This window comes from Lepisosteus platostomus, chromosome 3, assembly GCF_059453375.1.
Source record: "Lepisosteus platostomus isolate fLepPlt1 chromosome 3, fLepPlt1.hap1, whole genome shotgun sequence".
Lineage (NCBI taxonomy): Eukaryota > Metazoa > Chordata > Actinopteri > Semionotiformes > Lepisosteidae > Lepisosteus > Lepisosteus platostomus.
The window spans coordinates 74,958,787-74,985,486 of record NC_142613.1 but is presented as its reverse complement, the minus strand read 5'-3'; the positions used below and the strand labels follow the sequence as shown (position 1 = coordinate 74,985,486).

At 43.9% G+C, this 26,700-nt stretch overlaps 1 protein-coding gene across 5 annotated transcripts in view; it reads right to left on the bottom strand.

The window, feature by feature from the left end:
* Positions 1-4,724: 4,724 nt before the first annotated feature.
* fynb (FYN proto-oncogene, Src family tyrosine kinase b) overlaps positions 4,725-26,700 on the bottom strand; it is an 86,203-nt gene continuing 64,227 nt past the window's right edge. For 4 of the 5 annotated variants that reach the window (XM_088626819.1, XM_088626817.1, XM_088626818.1 and 1 more), the window contains 10 exons: positions 26,294-26,390; positions 21,447-21,545; positions 19,094-19,197; positions 18,152-18,301; positions 14,901-15,065; positions 12,588-12,767; positions 10,804-10,880; positions 9,829-9,982; positions 9,097-9,228; positions 4,725-6,423 (listed from right to left, as the gene is read on the bottom strand). In XM_088626819.1, the coding sequence (XP_088482945.1) occupies positions 6,215-6,423; positions 9,097-9,228; positions 9,829-9,982; positions 10,804-10,880; positions 12,588-12,767; positions 14,901-15,065; positions 18,152-18,301; positions 19,094-19,197; positions 21,447-21,545; positions 26,294-26,390 (1,367 nt within the window). In that variant the 3' untranslated portion in view covers positions 4,725-6,214. Of the gene's footprint in view, positions 6,424-9,096; positions 9,229-9,828; positions 9,983-10,803; positions 10,881-12,587; positions 12,768-14,243; positions 14,400-14,900; positions 15,066-18,151; positions 18,302-19,093; positions 19,198-21,446; positions 21,546-26,293; positions 26,391-26,700 lie in introns of all 5 variants that reach the window. The other variant, XM_088626820.1, reaches the window with a different exon arrangement.

Here is a 26,700-nt window from a genome sequence, read left to right as displayed (position 1 = left end):
TGAACTGTGTGATGAAACCACAGCACCTAGAGGAAACCGGGGAGCCAGCAGCCATATCACCCTGAGATTCATAACTGAAGCTCAGCCTGGCCAGTACTTAGAGGGGAGACTCCTGGGAAAGCTGAGGCTGCTGCTGGGAGAGGTGTGAGTGGGGCCAGCAGGGGGCGCTCTCACCCAGCTCACAGCCCACTGGAGCTCAGCAGGGGGAGCCTGGCTAGTACCTGGAGGGGAGACACCTGGGAAAGCTGAGGCTGCTGCTGGGGCCAGTAGGGGGCGCTCACCCTGCAATCTGCGTGGGTCCTAATGCCCCAGTATAGTGACGGGGACGCTATACTGTAAATAGACGCTGTCCTTCGGATGAGACGTAAAACCGAGGTCCCGACTCTCTGCGGTCATTAAAAATCCCAGGGTGTTTCTCGGAAAGAGTAGGGGTGTAACCCTGGTGTCTTGGCCAAATTTCCCCCTGGCCTTTACCAATCATGGCCTCCTAATAATCACATCTCTGAATTGGCTTAATCACTCTGCTCTCCTCCCCACTGAGAGCTGGTGTGTGGTGAGCGTTCTGGCGCACTATGGCTGCTGTTGTATCACCAGGTGGGGCTGCACACTGGTGGTGGTGGAGGGGATCCCCATTACTTGTAAAGCGCTTTGAGTGGAGTGTCCAGAATATATAAGTGTAAGGAATTGCTATATATATATCTCCTTAGCAAATCACCTGTAATGGCTACATGGACACACAATTCTCACTATATTCAGCATAACTGCACTACATGTATATATTGCATACACCATGGACACATAACAGCTCTACTCACATTGAGTTTTATTCAATTTAAAAAATTTAACCTCAATTTTGTGATTTTTGTGTATTTGTGAATTTTTGTGATTTTTGTGATTCTTGTAATTTTTGTGAGCTCGCAGAAAAAGACATTTCATTGCCAGCAACTACTGCTGCACGCCGTATTGTTGTGCATTTGATAAATAAACTTTGATTTGATTTTGATATGTAGTGTTATATAACTGTAAGGAATTGAATTGAAACCTACATGAACAAGAGCAGAATGTACAAACTTCACACAGACAGCACCCCAGGAATTGAACCCAGGGCTCCAGCACTGCAAAGGTGAAAACAAACCACTGAGCCATCATGATCATGTGTTTTTATTAACCTTCCATGATTCATTCAGTTGTTTTTTAGTCTTGATTAAAACAGACTGAAATATCCCTTTTTATTGAACAAAGGCTGAGGGACCCTCTAGTGGCCACAGTTAGTTACTGCGCTTCATAATACACAGTAATGTGATAATGAGGATAGCATTTCAATGTTTTTATAAACAGAATTAATTACTTTAATTACAAGGTTGTATTCGAAGACACACTGTTTTCTCACTGAATAATTACAGTATGGAGTCTGATATTTTTTTAAAAGTAATTTTTAATTCGTTGACTATTAACCCATCCAGTAAACAGGTGACAAAACCAAACCGAGTAATTATAGAGCGATACTTGAATTCCTGGCAAGGCCATGGAAATGATGATCAGACAGACGGGATAATCCGCATGGAAGAAGGATCCTTTGGGATACTCAACAAAGCCTCGCTTCACTAACTTGTTGGACACTCACAGAGCACATGATATAGTTAAAGGTTTGGGAGTCTTTTGATCAAGTTCCCCATAAAAGATTAATTCTCAGACTGGTGGTATTAGTCATTCCAGGAACTAGCCTATTTGGATTGAGAAAAGCCGACTGAATGCACACCAGAAAGCACAGATAAGCAGTAAATGCTCAGTTTTCGTGTGATGTGATTAGCAGGATTATACAAGTATATGTATACAGTATATATGTATAAGGCCACTGCTCTTCCTAATTCATATCCATGTTTGTCTGTGTGGGCAGCACAGTAGCATTCCGAGCAGTTGACCTGGGTGTGATTCCTGGCCAGTACTTCACTGTAATTCAACAGCATTTTCTTTTTTTCAGGACAGCAGCATGTGGGTACTCTGGACCACAAGGTTGGGATGTGGGCTTGTTTCTGTTGTACCACTGAGCAAAGAACTTCACTTATATTAATCCAGAAAACGTCTTGCTGGGAAAAAAATGGGTCACAAGGTTGTCATATTAAATTACAGGAACTGTAAATGAGAAGTTAATTGGCTTACCTGGTAAAATACATGAATTACAATTAACAGTGATCTAGATGCTGGTATTTAGTAAACTGTCAAGTCTGTAGACAACATCAAAGAAGGAGAAATAGCAAATGCAGTAGAAAGTATACAGGAAATTCAAAGGAAAATTCAAAGATTTAAATAGAATGAAAGGCTGTTAAGACATCTGGCAGACAATATTTAATGTTGACAGGAAAAGAGTGCTACATGTAGGAAGCAGAAACTATAAATATAAGTGGGAACCTGAGCTTTAAGGAACCAATTAAGAAAGACTGAGATATCTATTGCATGTGGGCATCGATTTTTGTCTTCTACAGAATGTGAAAAGGACAAGAAATAGTAAGTGTGGAATCAAGAATATAAGTGATATTGTATTTAATATTCTGCTAGTGGATTATAAGGCCATTCATCATCCTCCCAGATATCAATTTAATAAATGTTAAGAAAACGTTTGAAACAATTAATACTTCAGTGATTACACCATACAAGGTGTAAGATGATTCACAATACATAAGCTAGCAGATCAGACTCAAATGATCCAGGTAACAGATTAATTAATGGTTAATCACAGTATATTACAAAACAAATCAAGCTCCAATATCAGTACGGGGTTAGTGTTTTTACTTCTTTCAGATTCCTCTGTACACAGCCACTGCATGCTGTTTTAGGCTTGACGTATCCAAGAAAAAGAGCTTAAGGGGCTCACTGAACCAAGGAAAGCAATTTTAGTTCGTAACAGAATTCAGTTTTATGTAGCCCTGAGCATACTGCGAAAACAGCCTTAAGTATCATCACGACAATGGGGACACTCCATCTAGCACAAAACAATTACGTGTCTCGTAGAACCTCTGTGATTGTACTAGCAATACAAAAAAACGTGTTTCGGCTGTAGGTTGTGCTCTATAACAGTGTGGCCTGGCTAAATCATTTCAATGGGATAAAAACTGAGAGGTGAGAATTGAGGTCTTGTATCTGTCTGTCAGTCATCATCAGGGGTGGCTGTCATCTTGGTTTGCTCTGACTAATTGCTTGTTTTGAGCATGCGGAGTGAGGGTTCCTATCAGTGCAGCCCACTAGGTGCTGTAACTCCCAGTGGGCTGCCTGTACGAGATGAATGCATCTGAAAGTAAGAGCGATGTTTTGAAAGAGCATCTGAAAGAGTACTTTTGCTTTGATAATCCTTTCAAAATCCCGGTGATGCTGTCACAGATGCTCCTCCCCATGAGAGGAGATGTACGGGCCCATGAAGCCGATGCTCAGTAAAGCTTCAGGCTGCGCGACGCCTTCTTTAAACTCCGGGTCACGCAAGGCTCTGCTTCTTCCAGGTGGCCGAAGGAAACCTTTTACAGGACTGTAACTATTAACTGAAAACACACTCGGCATCCCACTGAATTTGAGATGCATGAATCTCGACTAGAAGAGGAACAGGGGGCACTGCCACAGGATCAAGCAGAAGGAAAGGCAAATTGTGAGTTTTAGGGAGGTAAAGAATGTAACAAAGGTTATAGGAGGCCTTCTGACCCGCTGCGTAGTAGTTAATAGGTCAAAGCATCTCATCATCTCATCTTCTCATCTCAGCATCTCATCTTGTCAAAACATTATGGGATGGGTTCAACAGCATGGTTGGGCAGCTTGCTCCAGGCTCCCACCACTCTTTGTGTAAAGAAGCACCTCCTGCTCTTGGTTTTTAATGGACTTCCACCTTCAAGCTTGTGTGTCACTGTTTAACCAGCAACCACATGACCCTGCAGCTCACAACTGGCAGCCCACTGAAGCCCAGCAGGTGTGAGCCTGGCCAGTACCTGGATGGTAGACTCCTGAACTAAGGTTGCTGCTGGAAGTGGTGTTAGTGGGGTCAGCAGGGGGCGCTCACCCTGCGATATTTGTGGGTCCTAATGCCCCAGTATAGTGACAGGGATACTAGACTGTCTGTGCTTAAGATGAGATATAAAACTGTCTCTCTTTGGTCATTATAATCCCGGGGTATTTCTAAAAAAAAGTAGGGGTGTTACCCTGGCGTCCCGGTCAAATTTCCCCGTTTACCAATCATGGCCTCTTTATAATCTCCATCTCTGAACTGGCTTCATTACTCAGCTCTCCTCCCCACTGAGAGCTGGTGTGTGGAGAGAGTACTGGCGCACTATGGCTGCTGTCACATCATCCAGGTGGGGCTGCACACTGGTGGTGGTGAAGGGGATCCCCATTATTGTAAAGAGCTCTAAGTGGAGTGTCCAGAAAAGTGCTACAGTATATCAGTGTACGGTATTATTATTATCCTGTTTATCCGTTAGTGGGCCAGCACGAGGTGAGGGACGCGCCTCTCGCTCTGTCGCTGCTGAGGCCCCAGCGGGCACAAACAGAGCTGCAGGGTGGGGGATCACTATTCCATAATAACCACACAGCCAGGTGAACCGAGGCCTGTTCCCAAGTAAAACTTTGTCTTGCTATGTATTCGATATTTCAGCAAGCCTCTGAGAAAGTGAGGAGGCCTCCCTTCCATTTTTGAGTCGCACAGGAAACGCCCTGTACTGGAAAAACAAATTAATAATAAAATTGGAAACAGTGTAAAATGTTTATTGTTCTTATTTTTAAATGACAGTAACCGTGTTATCGAAGGTTAAAAATGAAAAAAGAAACAACATGGCCATAATGGATACCCCGATACCCCTGTGTGTGGGACTGAAAAACAAACCGACAAAGAAAGCAAAACAGTGTAAGAACAAAACGTTGCTCCCTAGAAATGTCAGATTCGGTTAAATGTGTATAATGTAACAAAATTTAGATTTGATATCCATGGTCAGTGAAGCAAAAGAAAGTCTGATGAAGGAGTGCATAGTACTGTAACTCAACGAGAAACAGGATGGCTGAGGTGCACAGCAAAGAGAACCCACTGCCTACAGCAGGAGACATTATTTGTAAACACTTCTCTTTTTTACATCGTTATGCTTAAAATTAAGTAAACAAGGACGTAAGACAAGTTGGAATGACTCTAAATGTTACTCTGTATACAAGGTAAAATAAGACCATTAAACTGTAATAATACATTATTTTAAATAAACCACATGTCATTTCAGTCTACATGACTGTTGCAGGAAGCAATCTTCCATCATTCCAGTTAAAATGGTGGCCATTTTACCAGCCAGGCTGTGTTTAACCTTCTAAGAGAGATATGTTTAAAAGAATCATTCTTGCACATTTGGCTGCTATTACAAAATGTAACATACATTATTTGTAAAATAACTTTGTTACAGCATTAGCCTAACACCTATGACTTTAAGAAGTAACAGCAATTCAACAAAAACAAAACGACAACAAAAAAACAGATCTTAGCTTCTTAAAGGCAGTGCAAAACGAGGGGAGGGCGTGGGCATGCTTGGCCGGGGTCTGCGCCAGCGAGTGTGAGCGGCGGCCGAAGGAGAAGCAGACGCGACAGGGAAAACCCGTGCAGCGCGGCAACAAAGCTTAACGGGGAAAAAGGGTACTTTCTGTTCTGTGAAAATGCAGCATTATTATTTTTGAACCAAAGCGACACCCACCCCCGCCGCTCGGGAAGGACACGAGGGTGGCTACAAGCCGAGGAAGAGCACTGGGTCTGGCTCGCCCCAGGACTGTGGGTCTCCCAGAGGACTGCAGGCGCATTATTTTAAAATTATTATTATTAAAAAAAAAAGACAGGAAAAAAAACACAAGGGATAAGTAAACAAGCAATTAATATTTACACTGAATACAGGCATCTTGTCATCCCCATCACTGCCGTCCTTCCTCCCCTCCCTCGAACGCACCTCAAGCACCTCGCGATCCCAGTGTTTTTTAAGTCAGTCTCGTCGGAACAGAATGGGTCGGGTGTCTCCGGACAGTGGCAATGGTGTGTGTGTGTGTGTGACACTGGAAGCTGCGCACGTCCGATACACAGGCAGTCACTGTACAGGCAGCCCTCCCTGCTGGGGACGGTCCATCACGGCCCCGCCAAGCGACACGATGCACCTGGAGCCCACGGCTCCGGGGCCCAGCCAGGGGGGCGTGGGGGGGGGGGTCGCGGGGGGGGGGCTCAGAGGTTGTCCCCGGGCTGGTACTGGGGCTCGGTGGCTGTGAAGTAATCCTCCAGGAAGGCCTGCAGGTACTCGAAGGTGGGGCGCTCCTCGGGGTCCTTCTTCCAGCACTGCACCATGAGCTCGTGCAGGGAGCTGGGGCAGTCCTGCGGGCAGGGCATCCTGTAGCCACGCTCCACCTGCTCCAGCACCTCCCGGTTGTTCATGCCTGCGCACAGGGGAGCAGGAGAGCTTTTTCAACAGCCGCCCAAGCTACAGGGAAAGGCCACGTGTATTGAGACTCGGCCGACCCGCCCCCCCCCCCCGACGCGCCAGCCTGTCGCCCTGCCCTGCCGGAGGCGCCTCTCTTGCTTATGCCCGGCTTGTGTTCCGGCCTGACATACCTTTCAAAGCTCCCGCTGCACGCAGGGAAATCCGCTGCGCGAGAAACACAGTGCTGAAGACAGAATCCGCCCATAAAGGCACTTGCAAAAACCAGTACTGGGACAAAACACATGATTTCATTCAATAATGAACCAAGAAAATAAAATAAAAGAGACAATCGGTCTGGCAATAAATCGTAGTGAAAAAAATATTACTGACTTTGCTTTGAAGTTTCTGTTGTCATTTAAATTTAACCCACGAAAGTGTTGAGTTTCAGAGGTTGTGATAATCCAACCGTTTTCTAACTGCTTTATCCAATTCGGGCTGGGGGGGGAACTGACGTCAAGGCAGGCAAGCAACAGACAAACACAGAGACACACACAGACAAACACACACAGACACACACACACAAACACACAGACACACAGACACACACAGACACACCAGGGCCAATGATAACCACTGCACCACCTTACTGCCCCTTTAAGCATTCAAGTTCTGATTATTTCATGTTATAAATATCAATATGTTACAAATGTTATGCTTGAAGTTGCCGTTTCATCAATAACTAATGCCCAGCTTAGACAGCCTTCTCCAATTAATCTGAGCTCAAACCAGCAATCTCTGGGCTATAGTCTTCTCCTGAATTGAAGATACTGCCCTGCTCGCTGGGGTATGTAAATCCACACTGAACAAACTACAGTCTGTCCAGAATCCCGACCAGGTCTAGTGCAATTCCTTCTGTACTGGAGTCCCTGCACTTCCTATCAGATTTCATGTCGACTTCAAACCCTCATGGTCCTCTATCAGGCTCCGCGTGGCTCAGCGCCTCAGTACCTGTCTGAGTTACAGTTGCCCTACTCCCCACCTCACAACCGTTGTTCATCTGACTCTGGTCTCCTGTCTGTGCCCCATGCCCGTCTACACTCGACGGGTGACTGGGATTCTCCTGCTGTGCTCCAGAGCTCTGGAGTCCTATCCCTAGGGATATCAGAGAGTCGCCTACCTGGGGCTCTTCAAATCCAGACTCCAACCCTTCTGCTTTAGAAGAGCTTTTACTGAACTGGTTCTGTATCCGCCCTTTTGCTTTCCTACTGTATTCCAAACACTCACTGTAACTGTGTGATTCTGTCTCCTCTCATGGTATATTGTTTTCTGTAAAGCTCTTTGAGGTCCAGTTTTAAATGTGCTATATGAAATAAAGTTTATATTATTATTTTATTACACAGCCCAGCCTGAGCTTGAGCAAGAGCCACTGAGACATGCAGGAGCCCCCAGATCAGTTTACTTTGACTGATTAGGCGTATACAGTATATGATATAGGTTCTGTGGCTCAGGATCTGCGCCTGTGGCTGGAAGGCTGCCAGTTCAAATCCCGCAGCCAGCAGAGGAATCCTACTCCTTTGGGCCCCTGAGCAAGGCCCTTAACCCCAGCTGCTCCAGGGGCGCTGTACAATGGCTGACCCTGTGCTCTGACCCCAGGCCTCTCTCCCTGTCTGTGTCTCATGGAGAGCAAGCTGGGGTATGCGAAAAGACGAATTCCTAATGCAAGAAATTGTATAGGGCTAATAAAGTGATGTTATGTTATGTTATGTTATGTTATGTTATGAAAAACAAGCACACAACTTAAATAGTCTAACCCTAAAAGTAATATACAAGCTCGGGTAATTTATGGCTTAGCAGAATATGTATCAGAGAGAGTGAGCAAAGAGAGACAGAAAGCATCTTACGACTGAAAGACATGAGGGTATTTTTAAAGGATTCCTCCAGAGCACTTTCTAAAGAGGACTACTCAGAGGAGAGGTTTATTAGCTCAGTAGGAGTTAAGTATTATAAAATCAAATGCAGAAGTCAGGAAAAAATGTGCATGTCTCAGTCTGTTAGCTTAATCTTTCAGGTCCATTGGAAGCTCTTACAGGTGTCTAATATACTATTTCTATCAAACTACATATTTGAAAAATAAGTTTAAAAGTGCCTATATTTAGAGTTCACTATCAAGGACATCAGCTCTGTATCTGAAGGTAAGTATTCCTGCTGGTGTCTCACACTCATAGACACCTCCATGGCCGAATCGTTGTTTTCTTTCTTACTTACTTTCTTACTTGTTCAATGATAAAATACAAGACAATCCCCAAAAACTATTAAATTTACTTTTTTGGGAAATAGCCATTTATACTGCCACAAAACATTAGACTATGATATATACACATTTAATACATCCAATAAAAAATGCTACAATCTATGTAACCTTTTAAACTGTCCACATGTCTTTGGATTGTGGGTGGAAACCGGAGCATTCAGAGGAAACACACATGAACACGGGAAGAACATGCAGACTCCACACAGACAGCACCCCAGGCCCGGGATTGAACCCTGGGCCCCAGCGCTGCAAGGCAGTAGTGCTCACCACTGCACCACTGTGCCGCCCGGAGGGGAGATGCGTTTTATCTAGCGATTCGGATGTATTGCAGCTGCTCTGCAGCACCACACAGAGAAAAGCAGACACTTTGATGCCCACCTGGGTAGGGGACTCGTCCCTTTGTCACCAGCTCTGTCAGCAGGATCCCAAAGGACCACACGTCCGATTTGATTGTGAACTTCCCATACAGCGCAGCTTCTGGGGCCGTCCATTTTATTGGGAACTTTGCCCCTAGAATAAACACAGGGAGCGTCAGAGGTGCAATCAGTAAACCAGGGGGAGACGTGGAAACAGTCCCATGTAAAACACACTTCGAGAGCTTGAATTAGCAATCAATCACTAGAAGACAGTGGGCTTCCACTTTGTGTTCTAATGCAGTCTGTTAATTCAAGAGCCTTGTCCGCTAACGAGGCTGATTGTGAAGATAAATTCAATTTGGTTTTGCGATGATGACATAACCTTGAATAACGATGCAAGCCAAATAAAATTCTAATGGCATTTTTACACAGAAGTCTGGAGATCCATTCTCAGTTAATCACAGAAGTTCATCCAAAGCTGGAGTCTTCATGGCTCTGCAGTGTGCACAGTACATAACTATACAGTAGAATTACATGAAAATACACAGAGATAAGACTACAAACTCCATCTTAATTAGTCTTAAGATTTGATTGTCTAATAGAATTAGAATCTTAGTATTATAGTTTGCGAATATTCACATTTCATTAATAGACAGCACCAAGACGTAGATGAATGTCTCCAACAGCACGTAGCAGAGCACACAACTGACTCAGATACCCGCGTTTGGCTGAGAATGAAAAGCACGACCCTCACCTTGTCGAGCGGTGTATTCATTGTCCTCGATCAGCCTTGCCAAGCCGAAGTCCGCAATTTTACACACCAAGTTGTCCCCTACCAGGATATTGGCTGATCGCAGGTCTCGATGGATGTAATTCATCCTCTCGATGTAAGCCATGCCAGCCGCAACCTGCGTGGGGAAACACATCGGACGCACCACATTACCTCCGGAAATACCGATTATATTTGGAGATCTGAAAAGCCTGCGCTAAACAAGAAGGAAAACTGTGGGAGATCTTAATGTTCCCGCCGCAAGCATTGTGTTAATAAAATCAAGATTGAATAAAATGTACAGTGCAATCTTTCCTGACTGTCACAATGTTGTGCCATGCCTGGAGGTGGGAGAATCTGCAGGAAGGAATACAGAGCACAGAATGAGGTGCTGTCTACAGCACTTTACTCACTAGGTGATCACACATGTTTTCACTTACTGTACACTGTAACGGTGCTTTCACTGTGATTTACAATAGGCAACCGTAAGAAAAGGAACAAGTAAAGGTTTACTCCATGTTGAAAAGATGGTATGGTATACTGTTAAATATGCCAGTCTGTTTTTCTGGCATATTTAACAATGTTAGTGAACTTGATCTTCTTTGGTATCACATCTCCATTGGTATCTATTTCCACATGGGCCACTTCCAAGAAAATATTTAACAGAGTTTGTGCCTAGAATGGTACCTTGACTATAACGCAAGGTGTAAAAGTATTTTGTTGCAAGGGAACAAGTTAAGGTTGCTTCCATCCTGAAAAGAGAAGAAAAGAAACAAAACGTTTCAGCTGTGGAGCCTTCTTCGGGTGTGTCTTTGGGTGTCACGCCCCCGAAGAAGGCTCCACAGCCGAAAGGTTTTGTTTCTTTTCTTCTCTTTTCAGCCTGGAAGAAACCTTTACCTGTTCCTTTGCGGCCTACGCATGCTGATGCAGCTCCCTACTGGAACAGTAAGAAAAGCCCACCTGTGCTGCCATGTCCACAAGGTTTGGCAACTTCAGTGCTCGTCCTTCTCCGTCCTTTAGGAAATCTAGCAAGCTTCCTGAAATTGCACAGGTGTTTTTAAATGATCGCGCCAACCTTTCCTTAAAATATGTACTGTTCTGTAGACTGTCTTTGCTATGCATAATATGGTATATTTGTAAAGAAATTTAGCAGTTAAGTTAAACTTATTTGCATGTGCATTTTCGACTCAGTAAAATGTGACAGATCACGAAAATCACTTCAACAGCAGTAAAAAAGCTTAGATTACAATAAGTCTCTGAGCAGAAAGCCCCAGAAACATCTCTATACTGATAACACTGACAGTGACAATAAAGGTGCCTCAGTTTTGAGACCAGCAGAATCACAGCTGCTTAAGCCTGATTTGTTAAAACAGTTATTTTTAACATTAAGTACCACTGTTCATGCACTTCTAGTCAAAAGAATGTAGACATAAATGTCTGCTTCAGTAGCTAGAGGCTTTACTAACCTCTGGTAATTTTGATGTTCAACATCCAGATGCTGCAGAACAATGTGTTCAATGTAAAACATATCAGAGGCAAAACATTTAAATCCCTGAAGGCTGACTTTATTTTTATATATCAGTCTCTAAGTCTCTCATTTAAAAATGTTTTGCAACATAGCACGATAAAAAAACACAGGCCACATACACAGAGATTAGTCGTGCTTGTTACACACTTTATCTGGAATATTCTATTTTGTATCCCACAATATGATCATTCCCAAATGTTTGGTATTACGCCATTCTAAGAATATGAAAAAAAATCACATAAAATTTCCTTCTTCACATGACTGGATTGTAAAGAAATTTAGGAGCCTGAAATTGTTTCAGGCCCGTATATACAGATGGAAAGTATTTTTTCAATCCCAGGTACTTCAACTTTATCAATCTGTACTGGTCATGTCAACATGACACATCTTGCGGTGAAAATGTTTGTCCTTAAAATCATTTTAATTTGTTAGACATGACTAATAGGTACAGTACCTGTTTATAAGATGTTTAATAAAAATCAAGATAACATGGTAGAAAGAGAGGCATTCAAAGATGTATTTTAATTCGCTAAAATACATCTTGGGAAACTCTATGATGTATCCTACACACAGACAGATTGTCTGTGGACAGATACATACAAACAGGTACATACAAAGAGAAAAGGAAATACAAAAAACTAACCTCAATCCTGCTTTTTACACATTCAGCAAATCCAGCAATGAACAAAATGGAAAACTAATATAACATAATAATCAAGAAGAGGGAATAAATTACTGAATTTGAGAAAGTTTTTCAATAAAAAAAGGAAAACAGGGCAGAGGACTAGTTTTGCTCTCGTATCAGGTTTCAGATAAGCTGCAAACCAATTGTTAGTTAAGAAAATTAGACTTGGTTTTTAAAACAGGCCAGCCCTTTTTTATTTTCTATGGGGTTTTATCCATCTCTCGATTGTGGCACATTATTTACATTATGAGACGTCTACTTTTCTTGACCGTTCTCTTCACAGGACACCCTTACATTTGACATATTTTCTCCCTTGACGCCACGGTAACTCCCCACATTCCCTTTCAGATTAACTGCCATTTTGTCTGCGTTCAGAATCTGGCAGCTGGTCCCCAGGAGCGTGGTGTTTAAGCGGACTGGTGAAGAAACGATCTGCCGTCCTTCGTCTGTCCTGACACAAGTCTCCGCTGTTGTCAGAGCTGCGCGGTCAGGCAGCTGCGCCGCTGATGGCAGGAGCGCCTGCACACTGACCTTTGCCCATGTACTCCGTGACGATGTAGATGGGCTCCTCCGACACCACAGCGTACAGCTGCACCAGCTTGTCGTGTCTCAGCTTTTTCATGATCTGGGCTTCCTCCAGGAACGACTCCGGGGACATCGTGCCGGGCTTCAGCGTCTTCACCGCCACCTTCGTGGTTCCGTTCCACGTCCCTGTCATTCACCACACGTGCAGCGATCAGCCATGCTGATCACACAGTTCGCAAGCCCAACACCACGGCGTTTCATGCTGGACGACTCTGAATTTGCTTGCCTAAGCTTCGGATGCACCATTTCTGGAACAAAGTGCTGATAATAGAAAGTCTTAGCTGTTCCGATGAATATGCTGCCCAAGTGTTTGGGTTTAAGTACTGAAACATGAATCATTGCTGTCTTTCTGCACACTGACAGTGTGACTAGATACTGCAGAGTTGACTGTATGTTATGCAACCACACCTCTTTAATTTACGTCTCGGCTCTGAAGTAAAATACCTTCAGAACCGCTCTATACAGCTTTATACAAAGGGATGTGGCAGTGTGGAACAAGCTATCCCGCCAGTTGCCTTGGACTCTTTCAAGAGATGGCTGGATGAAACCCTGGGTTCAAGTAGCTACCAGTTATCAAAGGGGACAGTGGACGGGCTTAATGTCTCATCTTTCTTAAGCGCAAGAAATCTTTCTATGCTATAATCATTCTTTGAATCTAACTGCGATAGGGTAAGAAAAGCATCATTTGACTAGCGCACATTGTTCAGGAAAATAAAAAAACTGCATGCTAAACTTTAAAACTTGTTGGGAGTAAAATATCTCCATCAGATGAATGAATGCAAATAATTAAAAAGCTCCTCCCTGATACAGGGCCGGTATGTACTGTAAATCTGGGCAACACTGGCTGGGCTGTAGTGGTACTGTACTGTGTGTACAGTAAGACACTTGCTGTGAAGATGAATCTACAACTGACTAAAAATCATTCCGCTGTTTGTTCTCTTTGTTATCCTGTAAGAAAGCTGCATCAGCTCAAACACTATATGATGATATAATCGAGCACTGCATGTTTCATACCATTATAAGCAACTTCTGGTCAGTCCATCTTTAAACTTTTAAAATATCTAATCCCTTAGGCAAGCAAAATCATACGATGGTTTAGATTTAAAAGGAGTTCCTGATGTTTCACTGCAAGGCAGAAGGTTGGTGCGCTAAGAGGACTGAGTCATGTTTTTATTTTGATTTCTACAGAACTGCTGTATCCAGTGTAAAAGTTAAGACTCATTCAAGTCAAAGATCTAACATGTCAGTGACCTTAGCAGGAGGGGCTTCAGAAAGCTAAGCAATTGCTTGCGTTGTGTTAGACTGTGTTTCAATTATGGAACACAGGAGTGATTTGACTCACAGGTTACTAGAAAATGCCCAAAACATCTCTTATTGGGCCTTAATAATAGAATAAGAACAAAAGTGAGAGGAGGACAGATTGCTAAGAACTGGGCAAATGACAGTGACAGACAGAAACATTTATAAAAAAAGTGATTAAGAAATATCAGAAAAGGTAACTCAGAGGTGTTCTGACACTGTCAGGTATCTTGCATTTAAACACCGTCATTTAAAAATGTAACAGCAAAATGCTTAAAAAAAAGGAACATTGTTTTGCCTTACCACACCAAACATCAGCAAAACAGCCTGCCCCCAGCTTTGTTTCCAAATTAAGAGATTCCCTGGTGATTTCCCATGCATCTCGAGCCAATCCCGAAATATGTGGCATGTAATTCTCGCAGACTGCAGTTAAATTATAGCACAAACCATCCGCACTTTCTACAGGGAATGAAGGTGAGGTAGAGAGGATTTATGGTCATGACACAGGACATGCGCAGAGGAAGATGGAAGGTGAGTCAGCTCAGGTGCTCGGTGTGCACCCGGTCTAAAGCAATCCCAGCAGCCTTTTCCTTCTGGCAGGATATTCATATTGAGAAATCCCCAATAAAAAAGACCTTCCATTAAAAATGCACTACGCATATTAAAAGCTGAGCTAGTAAAAGTGTTGCTTTGGCAGTGGCTTTTATTTGATCAATTTCAAACCACTGAAGATATATACCCCCACCGGTTAAAATCCGTCGGACAGTTTCATGAGTATTTGCAGACTCTTTATTCGAGTTATTTTGAGTGCTCAAATTCTCCACTGACGAGCTTAACAGTGAAGGCGCTGGGTATGCACAAGCAGCATGGCCCAATTTTCACTTTGTATTTTTTTTCTGAGATCGCACCACCTTCCATCAAGCCTCTGGTATATTACACAGTCATGGTTTATAGGCATACCCATCCAAACCTCCCCAAACTGCCCGTTCCCGAGCCTTTTGATGAGCTGCAGGGACTCCCTTGGGATTTCCCACACGTCTTTGGTTTTGACAGACAGGTCAGCTAGCCTGGGCATCCCTTTGTGGCAGGGAACCACCAAGCGACAGCACAGACCTGCAGCTCTCTCTGCACAGAAGCACAGTGAAGCACAGAGAGCCTTAGAGGGACAGAAAGGCACAGAGCGAGGCACGCCCCAAGCACAGACAGGAAGACTTCACAGAGACGGTCAGATTCTCCTTTCCCAGCCCGGCCTCGCGCCAGCAGAGCCCGCCGTACGACGCCTGACCAACACTGCAAGTTATTCCTCGGAATCGGCGTTTCTATCCCTGTGCATGAACTCTGAATTTGTCTTGGTGAGCTTGGCGCAGACGGCAGGTGTGCAACAGAGAAGATTAAAACGTAAGAAGCAGATATTAAGTCTAAGCAGAAACACTGATGTATTCTTTTGGCCACAATCCTCGGTGCAGATGTAGTTACTGCGATGAGAGTTTCAAATCTGGGCTCTGCACAGGGGATCAGGCCCGTGTAGCTATCCCAGTGACAATATCATTTATCACGCCCGACATAAAATGAAAATCTGTAACAGGGATGTTAGTGGGGCTCCAGCTCTACAGCGCTGTCATGATTGATTCAGCCTATTTCATATGTTAACTGAGGTGAAGCTTAGATGGGGGGTTTGGAGTCAACCAGGGGGCAGAGCTAAATCATTCTTTGTTTGGGCAAATCACATGAATTATGTTTTGTAAATTACAGAGATCAGAACAGATATGAAGAGTAGATGAGAGATGATTACTTTTTCCCTTGCAAATCCTGACCTGTTTTAATTTTACTTTAGTTTTTTTATTAGCTATAGTGCCTCCCTGCTCTGTCTCATCACACCCCCCTTTTCTATAAAGCAATTCACAAATATACTGCACACAAGTCTTCCACACATATGTAGAGTGTGCACTATACTTTGGTAGAGGCACTGCTGTCTTTTCCTTTTTTAAGGTTGTTGAAATTCAAACTGAATTAAGTCCTTTAAACTCAGAGACCCAAAGGAAGCGACGTCTGACCAGGTGGCTCTGTGTTGCAGGAAGGAAAAGACAGCAGCGTGCTGTGTTCAGACTGCAGCAGCAGCCCTCTGAAGCATCGACACATCAACAGTGCGAAGGTAAAGGGAGAGGAAACTGATCAACGCACTTGATCACAAATGGGATTTTACTGGATCAGGGTAGACAAGGGGGGAGTGGGGAAGTGGAGAGGAAGAGGAAGAGGAAGAGGGAGACAAAAGCAATTACACAGTGAAGACATCTCCCCCTGTCAGCTTCACCTTAAGCTGCAAAGCTGCAAATGCAAAGCACCATTCCTGATTTATACAACCCTCTTTCAGAGGAAATCTGGAAATCTTTATCTTGGAGAAGTGCCACGTAGTATAGGAAACGAGTTCAGTTAATATCTTGAGGAATGTCTGGGAGCTCCTACAGACAGAAATCCTACAGTGCAAAAATGAATGAGGCAGTGGCCTGCTTTTTGGTTTTTAAATGCACTGAGAAACAGACAAGGTCTTTCAAGGTAATATCAGGTATCATTCAGACGGTAATGCATGCTTTGTATTTTTTTTATCTTGTGTGGAGCTGGAAACAAATGAAACAGATGTGGGGGGGGGGGGGAAGAAATCAATAGAGATTATTTTCAATCCATTTAGGCATCAGTATGGTAACTGGAACAGTGTAGAGAAAAGTCACGCGTTGTGATTATCTGATCCTTCTGTATGCAGCACTGAAGCATTCAAAGTTAGCCCATTATCCCGCTGTGACAGTGCAGATGCTACTGTACACCATCTACCCACAAATCTACCGGCACACGGGCTCCTCATAAACCGGCACATTAGATATGAAACCAAATAAAAATAGACTTGTTGAAATTCGGGTGAAGCTTATAGCTTTAATGCTCTGCCTTGTATCATATGAAACCTTTAAAATGATAGTGTTTCATTTTCAGTCATACAGTTGTTACCTAAGTTGTTCTTCCGGTAGTCTTGGTTATTATTCTGCAGGAGTGAGGAGTGCCCTGCGGCGCAGTGCTGTGGTCATTAGTTACACTGCAATGTCTCCTTTCTGTACCTGAAGCTGTGGGCACTGCCCAGCGCCAGCAGCCTCCCCCCCCCGGCCTGCCTGCGCTCACTGCTCAGAACGGCGCCTTTCTCCGTGTCGGGAGGGCGGTCAGTCCAGCGAGATCCGAGCCACACAGAGTGGAGGACCACACAGCCCACCGAGCAGAACCTCAGCAACAACCCCTCTTCCCACGCCCCCAGCTCAGCAAGCAGCAGTGCTGATAAAAATGATGCTTGTGTTATACGGGGCCTTTTAAGACCTCCCTGGAGGTGCCTTAAAACAAAACAAGCAAAAAGATAAAAAACTATAATAATAACTTTTACTCTACTCTAGTAAAGACTTTGGGGATCCTTCAAGATGAAAAGCACTTTCTAATTGGGAAAAACTAGGGTTGCTGCTGGAAGAGGTGTTAGTGGGGCCAGCAGGGGGCGCTCACCCTGCGGTCCATGTGGGTCCTAATGCCCCAGTGTAGTGACAGGGACACTATACTGTAAACAGGCGCCGTCCTTCGGATGAGACGTAAAACCGAGGTCCTCTGTGGTCTTTAAAAATCCCAGGGTGCTTCTCGAAAAGAGTAGGGGTGTAACCCCGGCGTCCTGGCCAAATTTCCCATTGGCCCTTACCAATCATGGCCTCCTAATAATCCCATCTATGAATTGGTTTCATTACTCTGCTCTCCTCCCCACTGAGAGCTGGTGTGTGGGGAGAGTACTGGTGCACTCTGGCTGCTGGCGCATCATCCAGGTGGATGCTGCACATTGGTGGTGGTGGAGGGGATCCCCATTACCTGTAAAGCGCTTTGAGTGGAGTGTCCAGAAAAGCGCTATATAAATGTAAGCAATTATTATTATTATAATTGCAGATCTTCTTCTAAGTTTTAAGATGGGATTTAAAAGCTCTGAGAGGACACAGGCATGTGATCAAGTGGCAAAGTGTCAGCGGAAAGCATAAGCGTGTTTGGACACAGCTGGTATAACTTGCCTCAGCTTTCTTGGGATTTTTATCCCCTTCCTTTGAGCTCCAGTACAATTGATATAATTTAAAGAACAAGAAATCATAAACTGGACGGTCACAAAAAATACAAACTGAAAAACCGAGTAAACTGTGTGAACCTACCTGAATAATGATGCACCAGCTGCTGCAGAGTTTCAAACTGGGCTCGGGTTGTTATATAATACCCTCCACTGTCTAACTTTCTAATTTTATAGTGTTTCACATGGTCTCCTTTAATATCATCCCAGTCCCGTATAGACAGGGAAAAGGCACCTGAAAGACAAATCAACCGAAGAGAGAATCGTGCTCAGAGATTATACGCTCATAATCACAAAACGCAAAGTTGGCGTCTTTCACGTTTTTTAAAAAAATCCTGGGTTGTCTGCATTGCTGCTACTTTATCATCCTAAGCTGGCACTGTTTATCGTATGCTGATAGGAGAGATTCCCCTCAGCCTCTCATGTCACACATCTGAGAAGACCGTGCTGCAGGGCAGTCTGCACAGAGAACATGAGAGGCATAAAAAAGTACAGACCTGCATTTGTTAATTTTCAATACTGAAACTAACATCACCTTGACTCGATACTACAACTGTCCGAGTGCCATTTTTTTACAGAGTCCCGTTGTAAAGGAAAACAGACCTTTAAACAGTCTGCATGCTGTAATGTGTAGATAAAGCACTTTTATCTGAAGGAAAAAAAAACCTGGCTGTGGAAAAATCCTGGCATATAATTTGGAGAAGAAAATGGGAATGGTAAAAAAAATCTAATGCAAGTAATTCAGAAGTCCACACAATTTCTATTAGTACAGGACCAGCTCTTTACTTTGGGGTTTTAGAGAATGACGTTCTTTGGAAAAGCCAAAAATGTGCAGCTTTGTAAACGTGTTGTTTTTGCAATGTTTGGACATACTGTGACGTGCAGAATTCTTTGTTCTGCAACTGGTCAGAGGGGCACCTTTCTCCATAATCTGGACAGATTCTTCCTAATATCCTAATATATGTGTTGGGGTACATTATAGAACCTTGTAGTTTTATTTAATTTACACCTTATGAAAGGATATTACCTTTGGTGGTTTCACTCTCTCGGATCAGGAAGGTACCTCTGGAGTTACCGTTGGACAGAAGCTGTCTCTCGGCATCTTTCCGGCCAAGTTTACCAAAGTACCAACTGCAAATAATAAAGCATTAGCCTTGTTATTCAAGCGCTATACACCTGAAATCTAAAACACGCGAATGGTGTTCGATTTCTAAGGAGGTCCCCTTTACTGCTGCCTGCATTTAGAAAAACCTTTGCTTTTATCTTCTTACGTCACAAAACAGTGCAGCTTGTAATCCAAATATGGCAGACGTCTGCTCACACGTTTCCCCCGAGTGCCTGGATGAATGTTTTCCATCATTTTTTCACTCACACCTACGTTTCCTGTTTCCCGTGAGGGCTGATACAGGACACAGTGCCGTCACAGAGACCTCCGCGCAGCAGAAGACGTGCCTGAGACCTCAGAGTCCCAGAGAAGGGCTGACCTTTCGTCTCGCAGGGCCAGAGGTGCCAGAGTGGCTGGGAGATACAGTACCAGACTAGGGGAAAATGGCTGCCAGCCAGCAGAGACGCTGGGAAGGCGACTGCGTGAGGCAGACCGAGTATCTCCTTCATGCTGTGTTCTTCTGTCACAGATAAGGGTGTGCAGCCCTGTAACTACTCCGCATGATGGAGGAATTACTGGAGACAGATACAATGCTTGTGAGTAAAGACTGCCTGCTTAGTGCCTCATACAGTATTTACAACAATTGGTTTTCCAATGAAGTGGCGAAATCAATGTGGGTTAATTTTGATTTAACTTTTTACATTTTTTAACCAAAAGTGAACACATTTCTGAAAATAAAACCCTTTTTTCAGAAAAAATGATTAAAAGACAGAAAGTTAAGATGACTTTCATTACAACGCTCAGAATTAAAGAAGATCTGAGGAAGTAAATTACCTTCTATTTTTTACATATATTTTTTACAAATCCAGCTAAATAACTGAGGCAACGGTCTAATTTCTATGCAAATGAACAAAACTTCCTGCAGTGTAAACTCTCTCTGCGTACTGAATTTCCTCTTTTTTCAATCTTTCTCCGTTACTCACATGACATACTGATGTGCTGTGCACCAGGAGAATAATAGTCTTATTTATCACAGCCTTTGACTATGGCATTTCAACAGCACAACATGAACCAAATGAGAAAAAAGGTAACTCCTCTGTGTGTAACATGTGACTAAGACCTCACATAAAATATAGCCTGGGAAATATTCTCATTACACTTTCAGAAATAAATCAACTAATGGCGAATTCATCCAGTATTTCACCATCACGCTCTTTTAAAAGCAGCAGTGTAGCCACCCTGTGTCAACAGCAACATTACCGCCTTGAGGCCGGATGGCGTCAGATCTCAGAATGAAACCTAGGCAGGACCGGGTCAGTACTGGGAAGGGTAAATTTAAGGAAAGCCAAGTTCATACTGTAGTGGTGTTGCTGGACCAGTAGGTGGCACTGTTTCCACAGTACTGGAATGTAAGGAACAATAATTCCTTTTACCTATATAGCACTTTTCTGGACAGTCCACTCAAAGCACTTTACAGGTAATGGGGACTCCCCTCCACCACCACCGGCGTGCAGAAACATCTGAAGGATGTGACGGCAGCCATAGTGCGCTAGTAAACTCACCCCACACATCAGCTCTCAGTGGGGAGGAGAGCAGAGTGATGACAGACCCATGGGACTGTCTGGAAGAGTTTGGGTGTTAACCACAATTGCAGGGCTAAATCCTGCTCTAGGTCAGCACAGTCAGGCTGACCTAAAGTTCCTCTTGAATTCAAATGGTGAAGCAATTCACCCTTCGGCATTTGTGTTCTGCTGTGTAATAGGTCTGCTGGTACACAATGCCTGTTGTGCGTCACCAGGTGGGGGCCGTGGATGAAAGGGGCCCCTTCCTATATGTAAAGCACTCACTCAGGGGTCCTTCAGACTGAAAAGGAGCATATAAATATAAAAAACAACAACCCACCTTGTGCTGCATTGCAGAATTCATAACAGTTAGATTATGCCAAGAATGTATTGGGGATAGTACTAATCTCTACACTATATGACATTTACTAAAAGAGAAAAAAACGTACAGTACTGTTCCCAATTAGAGAGAGAGCCCAACGATCGCCAAGAAATTTCACGGGGGGGAATAAAACAAAGAACGTCAAACAGAATGTCCCTCTATGTTATGTCAAGAGGGTCCATGGAACCAACTGGCTTTCATTATTTTCTAACCAGGCGTTCCATTTGTTATTAGAGCTCAACGAACATCAAAAAAAGCCTCTGGGGTGAGACGTGTGAGATATGCCCCCTGCTTTCACTGAGGGTGGTAACCCTCTGCCAGCACCACTTACTCCTCCGCCTGGATGGAGTCCACAGGAGCCACATAATTACTGGGAATGTAGCCGGTCAGGCCCGTGGACAGTGAGCGGGCCTCCCACCAGTCCCCTTCGCTGAGAGAGGAGCAGAGGGGGAGAGAGGGGAGAGAGGGGGGAGAGGGAGAGGGGAGCGAGAGAGGGGAGAGAGGGGAGAGAAAAGGGGGAAAGAGTGACATTAATATATGCCATACATACATAGGCAGTAAGTGCTACATCAGCAAATAAAAGCAGTCTTTTTCCATATGTTGCCTCCTTTCCTTAAATCACAACAGTCACAAAACAATGGCTCTGGTTTTCCACTGTGGGTTAGCAGCGGGCAGTGTGCCCTCTTAATTCATTTATATGTCTGCCCACAGTGGAAAACAGGGCCCGCTGCGTCTTCAGAACTTCACGGTACAGTACATAGTCCTTTCATTTTTCTGTTCCGAAGAGCAGCATGTGACAGCTTTAATACCCACGAGATAAAACTGATGGAATGTTCTACCAATGTAACAGACACCTACACCTTTCAGGTTTGCAGGTTTATGTCTATAATAAGGCGTATCTATAAGATGTGAAAAAAACCTTCATAAAGTTTAAAGTCCTTTTGGTGCCTACCTTTGAAACCCCTCAACATCAGGAGTCCCATATACTTTATAAAACAGTGTAAAATAGAACACAAATACTCTTTCTGTGCAGAATCTGATCTGGTGACAAAGCAACAATAACACCCTCCCTACTTCCACCACTTCATTCGCATCTACAGCAGGAAGGGCTTACTGCAGTTCTACTGCTGAAACTCCTCTCGTACACTGGCCACACGCTTAGGTTTTCAAGAAAGTAGCCTCCCGCAGTCTATAAAGCCAGTACCGCAGCCAGAACCCTTTGCTGCCTTTGTGCCTCAGCCAGACATACCGCTTACAAAGCTGACCACAATTCACACAGTAAAACACACTGAGGATCATACTGAAGCTGAACAGCTGGATAATATTCTAAAATAAATGCAACTGATTAAGAAATGGTTTAAAGAACCTTCTTCACGCAGATGATGATTCTGACTAAACCGTTAGGTACTTTATATGGAAGCAATATTCTCATGAAGAAACCTATGGAATTTTTAATTGACAGATACTAGTTGCAGGTCAAAGGTCTCATGATTTTCCACAAATCAATATCATATTGTGCCCTATGATAAAAGATAGCATAGCAGAGAAGCACATAGCATGTCCTGTCAGACTATTTGAGTTACACTGTTCCCTGTATCACCTGTTTATGTCGTTCTGTACATACAGAGCACTTCCGGCTATGAGTGTAGCCAAATCAGATTGGCCTGTAGTGTCCTACTGTGTACATCACAGTTCCAACAGCCATATGACAGTATTTGCAAAATCCACCAGACAACGTTGATAAAACCCTCCCAGGCAGACGGCAGTATTTCTGAGTTTGTGTCATCTGAGCTTCAAACAGACTGAGAAAGTTAAATGAAAACAGAGTCTTACTGATGGACTAAGGAACACAAGAAGAAAAGCCAGCAGTCAGGCTCTAATTGACAAGGAAACAAGCTGGCAAGGGACTACATTTCAGAACATATTGCAATTCCATTGTTGTACAGAAAATGTGTAATTCTTTTGGAAACAAGCCACAGGCTTGAGAAATAATGCAGACTCTACAGCAAAATGATGTAGTCGCAGGCTCTGCTCAGCCATTTACAATGCAGAGATTCTCTCTGCAGAAACACTTTTATTAAGTGTAGGAAAGTATTATAGGTGATATTCATGTTAAAGAACTATATCTATTTAACAATGCACTTTCCATTAAAAGTAGCAATAAAAGAAATCTCATATTCAAAGACATAACATACTTTACATGAACAGTAAAACTTTTTTTTTTGATGGGAAAACAGGCCATATGTACTTAAGCATAATGAAGCTTTAGGGACAAAAAGACATGTTCTTCATTAAGTTTCTTCTACTGCAAGTTTAAAATCTTTACTTATAGTTTGGTAAAAGACTTGTGAAAAAAATATCTCCCAGAGATTTCCATGGGTTTCAAGATTTCCCCTCTCATAACACAAATGATTGATAATTATTAACAATTTGGTTCTCAATACTGGTTCTCAGTACTACATATATAACATTAATGAGACAGCTGGCTAATGTAAGTGATGTGTGTCCTTGTTCCAGTTATACAATATGAAGGCCGGTGTCTAACAGCACAACTAGCTGTGTCCTTGTGGGAATTATGATATGGAATCGGTTATGTCTCTAGTAAGTACCTTCAGAATGATGCTTTAATTAGTTTTGTACTTTGTTAAAATATCTCAAGACTTATTTCAGTCATATTCTGTGGCATCTTTCCTAGTTACTGTACAGTATTGTGTGACACTGCAACACACTGGGTTAATTCAAAGACGACCGCGTACAACATGTATGGTCACTTGCTTTGTTAAGCGGCTGGGGGCAACCTTGTTGTGAAAGGCGCTATATAAAAATAAATTGAATTGAATTAAATAATATATACTAAAGACTTCCTTTCTTCACAATGCATTTAATAGACTCTGATGTTCTGGGATCTCCGGTAAACTAGGACTGGTGAAAGGACCTGTCAGATCCAGTGAGGCAGGTACTGTAAGTATAGCCCTGCGGTCCTCTGGTTCTCTTCCAACTCTGACTTGATTTGACTACTTATTCACTTAATTAGCACACGCCAACACACTGATCCCGATTCAAATCATTTGTTTTTTATAGCTTCCTGCAAAACCTGACATTTTCTCTAGGATTAGGGATGGAGAGCCTTCGGTAAAGGGCATGCAACACTGCTGTGCACCAGCAGGTGGCCATACATAACTAAAACTGTGCTGCGTTTCCGATTAACTGGGTGGACTGAAGCAGAAACACTGCTTTGTTTCTAGTCTCCTGTGGAAGCCTTTAATTAACTGATAGTCTCCAATGGCATACGAAGTCTCAAATCAGCTGTGAAGGTATTATGGAAATCAAATTTTGAAGTGCTCAGACTTGACACTTCAGAAACCATTCTACTTCAGAGCAAAGCTCCATGTTTCCTCTCAGCAGGACAGAGCAAGGCCTGAGGCAACAGACACAAAACAGCAGCTCTTGTAGCAGCTGTGTAGGAGGTGAGTGACCCAACGCCTACCCCCTCAGAAAACAATTCAGCACAAAACGGTAAAACTGGCTCTGGAAACAGGCATGTTTCACGCATCTAAAGTTACCCTTACTAAAATATAAACAAGGAAGCTTTAATTAACAGAGTGATTTTTTTTTACAGGCAAGGTGTGATATTCTCAAACCTTTATGGTAACTCGCATTCCAAAATTAGTTTTTCTGCAGGGCTCTGCAGTTGCTGTTCTTCTGTCATGCTCACCCGGTAAAACTACAGGAAGTCTCACGCTGCCACTTCCTGTCATGATGAAGTGAACTCCCACTGCTGCTCAGTTCCGGGAAACCAAGACACTCCAGTGAATCATGCGTCTTTGTTTCCATTTGTTGATTTATGTCCTGCGTGGGGCCACTAATAAACCTCGAGTCTCATCTGACTGCACTTCACATTCCTGCGGAGCACGGCTACAGGGCTACAGGACTGCAGGGCTACAGGGCTGCAGGGCTACAGGGCTACAGGGCTGTGTGAGGGCGCGTCGCTTTAGTTTTCACTGTTTTAACTGGGCTGTCCTCTCTGGGATCCCTGATCGAACACGCAGGTTCTCTCTCGGGGAAGACAGCTCGGTCCCTTCATCTCTCCCTCAGATCAGAACCAACACCTGTGCTTCTGTATTTGCTCACGTCACACCCATGGCCTAGTACTCTTCATCCTGACTCTCACTGAGACAATCGCTTTTAAGCAAAGGAACACTGAAGCCTTAAACCTGGCTTAACCCTCAATGCCCAATTTCCAATCTTCACTTTTATAAACACTACAGCATACTGTAACTCTTCATTCCCACTCCTAGCCAAGCTTCATGTCTACATTCACACCAGTGCTCTTCCCCGTCTCTCACTGCAGGGGGCGCCGCTGCTCGTGTGGCCCTGACCCGGCAGCTGCCAGCACGCGGTTTTCTCTCGCGCTTCCTGACCGGCTGACAGCGAGAAACAGGGAGTAGGCAGGATTCAACCGCTGCCTCTCCCACCTATCGTCACCTGGGAAGAGGAAAGTGCGCTGCCGCACTGACGAGACAAGAGCTGCCCCACTTCTGGAGGTCCCAACGCCTCCCAGCAGCCCCTCTTCCTCCACAGCGCATTTCATCGTTGCCGAGACCCGCAAGGGACCGGCCTCATGGCCGCCCGACCAGCACAGACACGGCTGTGTCGTTCCCAGGACCCCACCCTCGCTGATCCTCAGCCCATTCCTGTGACAACCCCTCCCACATTAAAGCTCTCAGCAGACCTCCCCTGTCAGCCTGGAGTCCACAGTGGCCCTCTTTCTCCTGGCGCCTCTTGCAAGCCTCTCAAATCCCCCAGAGGAGTGGCCCAGGCCTCGCAGAGCCCAGCCCAGGAGCTCCTTTCCCTCACGTGGAATTTCACCCCATCTGAGCGCTGATGACTCTTTCAGACACGCTGCCCACCCTGACACAACTCCCACCCAAACTCGTGTCGCATGGGCCTGCCACCAAGTCATAAGGAACATTTGACTATTAACTCGCAGTACAGTTATCACTGCAAGCACAGGTTAACACAGTATATTTCAGATTTCTAAGAGGTTTTGTAAAACACGAATATATAGGCATCAATGCTGTGGTCTTTAGTATCGCTATTTTAATAAGATGATTATTGCAATAATACAAAACATATCTTATTTTAAGACAAGCGGGGTCCGTGTAACAAAATACTTACGTGCTGTTCAATATCTGAAACTTCTCTCCTTTCCTGAAGTTAAGGTCATCTTCTGTTCTGGCTTCATAGTCATAAAGTGCCACGAACAGCGTAACGCCTGAAGGGAGCACGAGAGTAAAACAGCAGCGGTCAGCAGGGAGCCAAGAATCTCCAGTATGATTTACACTTTCCTCAGGATCAAGCAAGGCCTTTCAGTGCTCTGAACAGTGGCTCTGCACTCAGCCTTTCTTATTTCCAGGCACAAGTGCTAGAAAACCGTAAGACATGTGACGAATTCCAGCCACGATGCAGAGTCCCTTGGTCGTGGTCAGACTGGTGTACACTGTTCTGACTATAAACCAAAACATGGAAATAGGAAAGACTGCCTAAATCACTTCACGTCACTAAATTACTTTATTCTGATACAA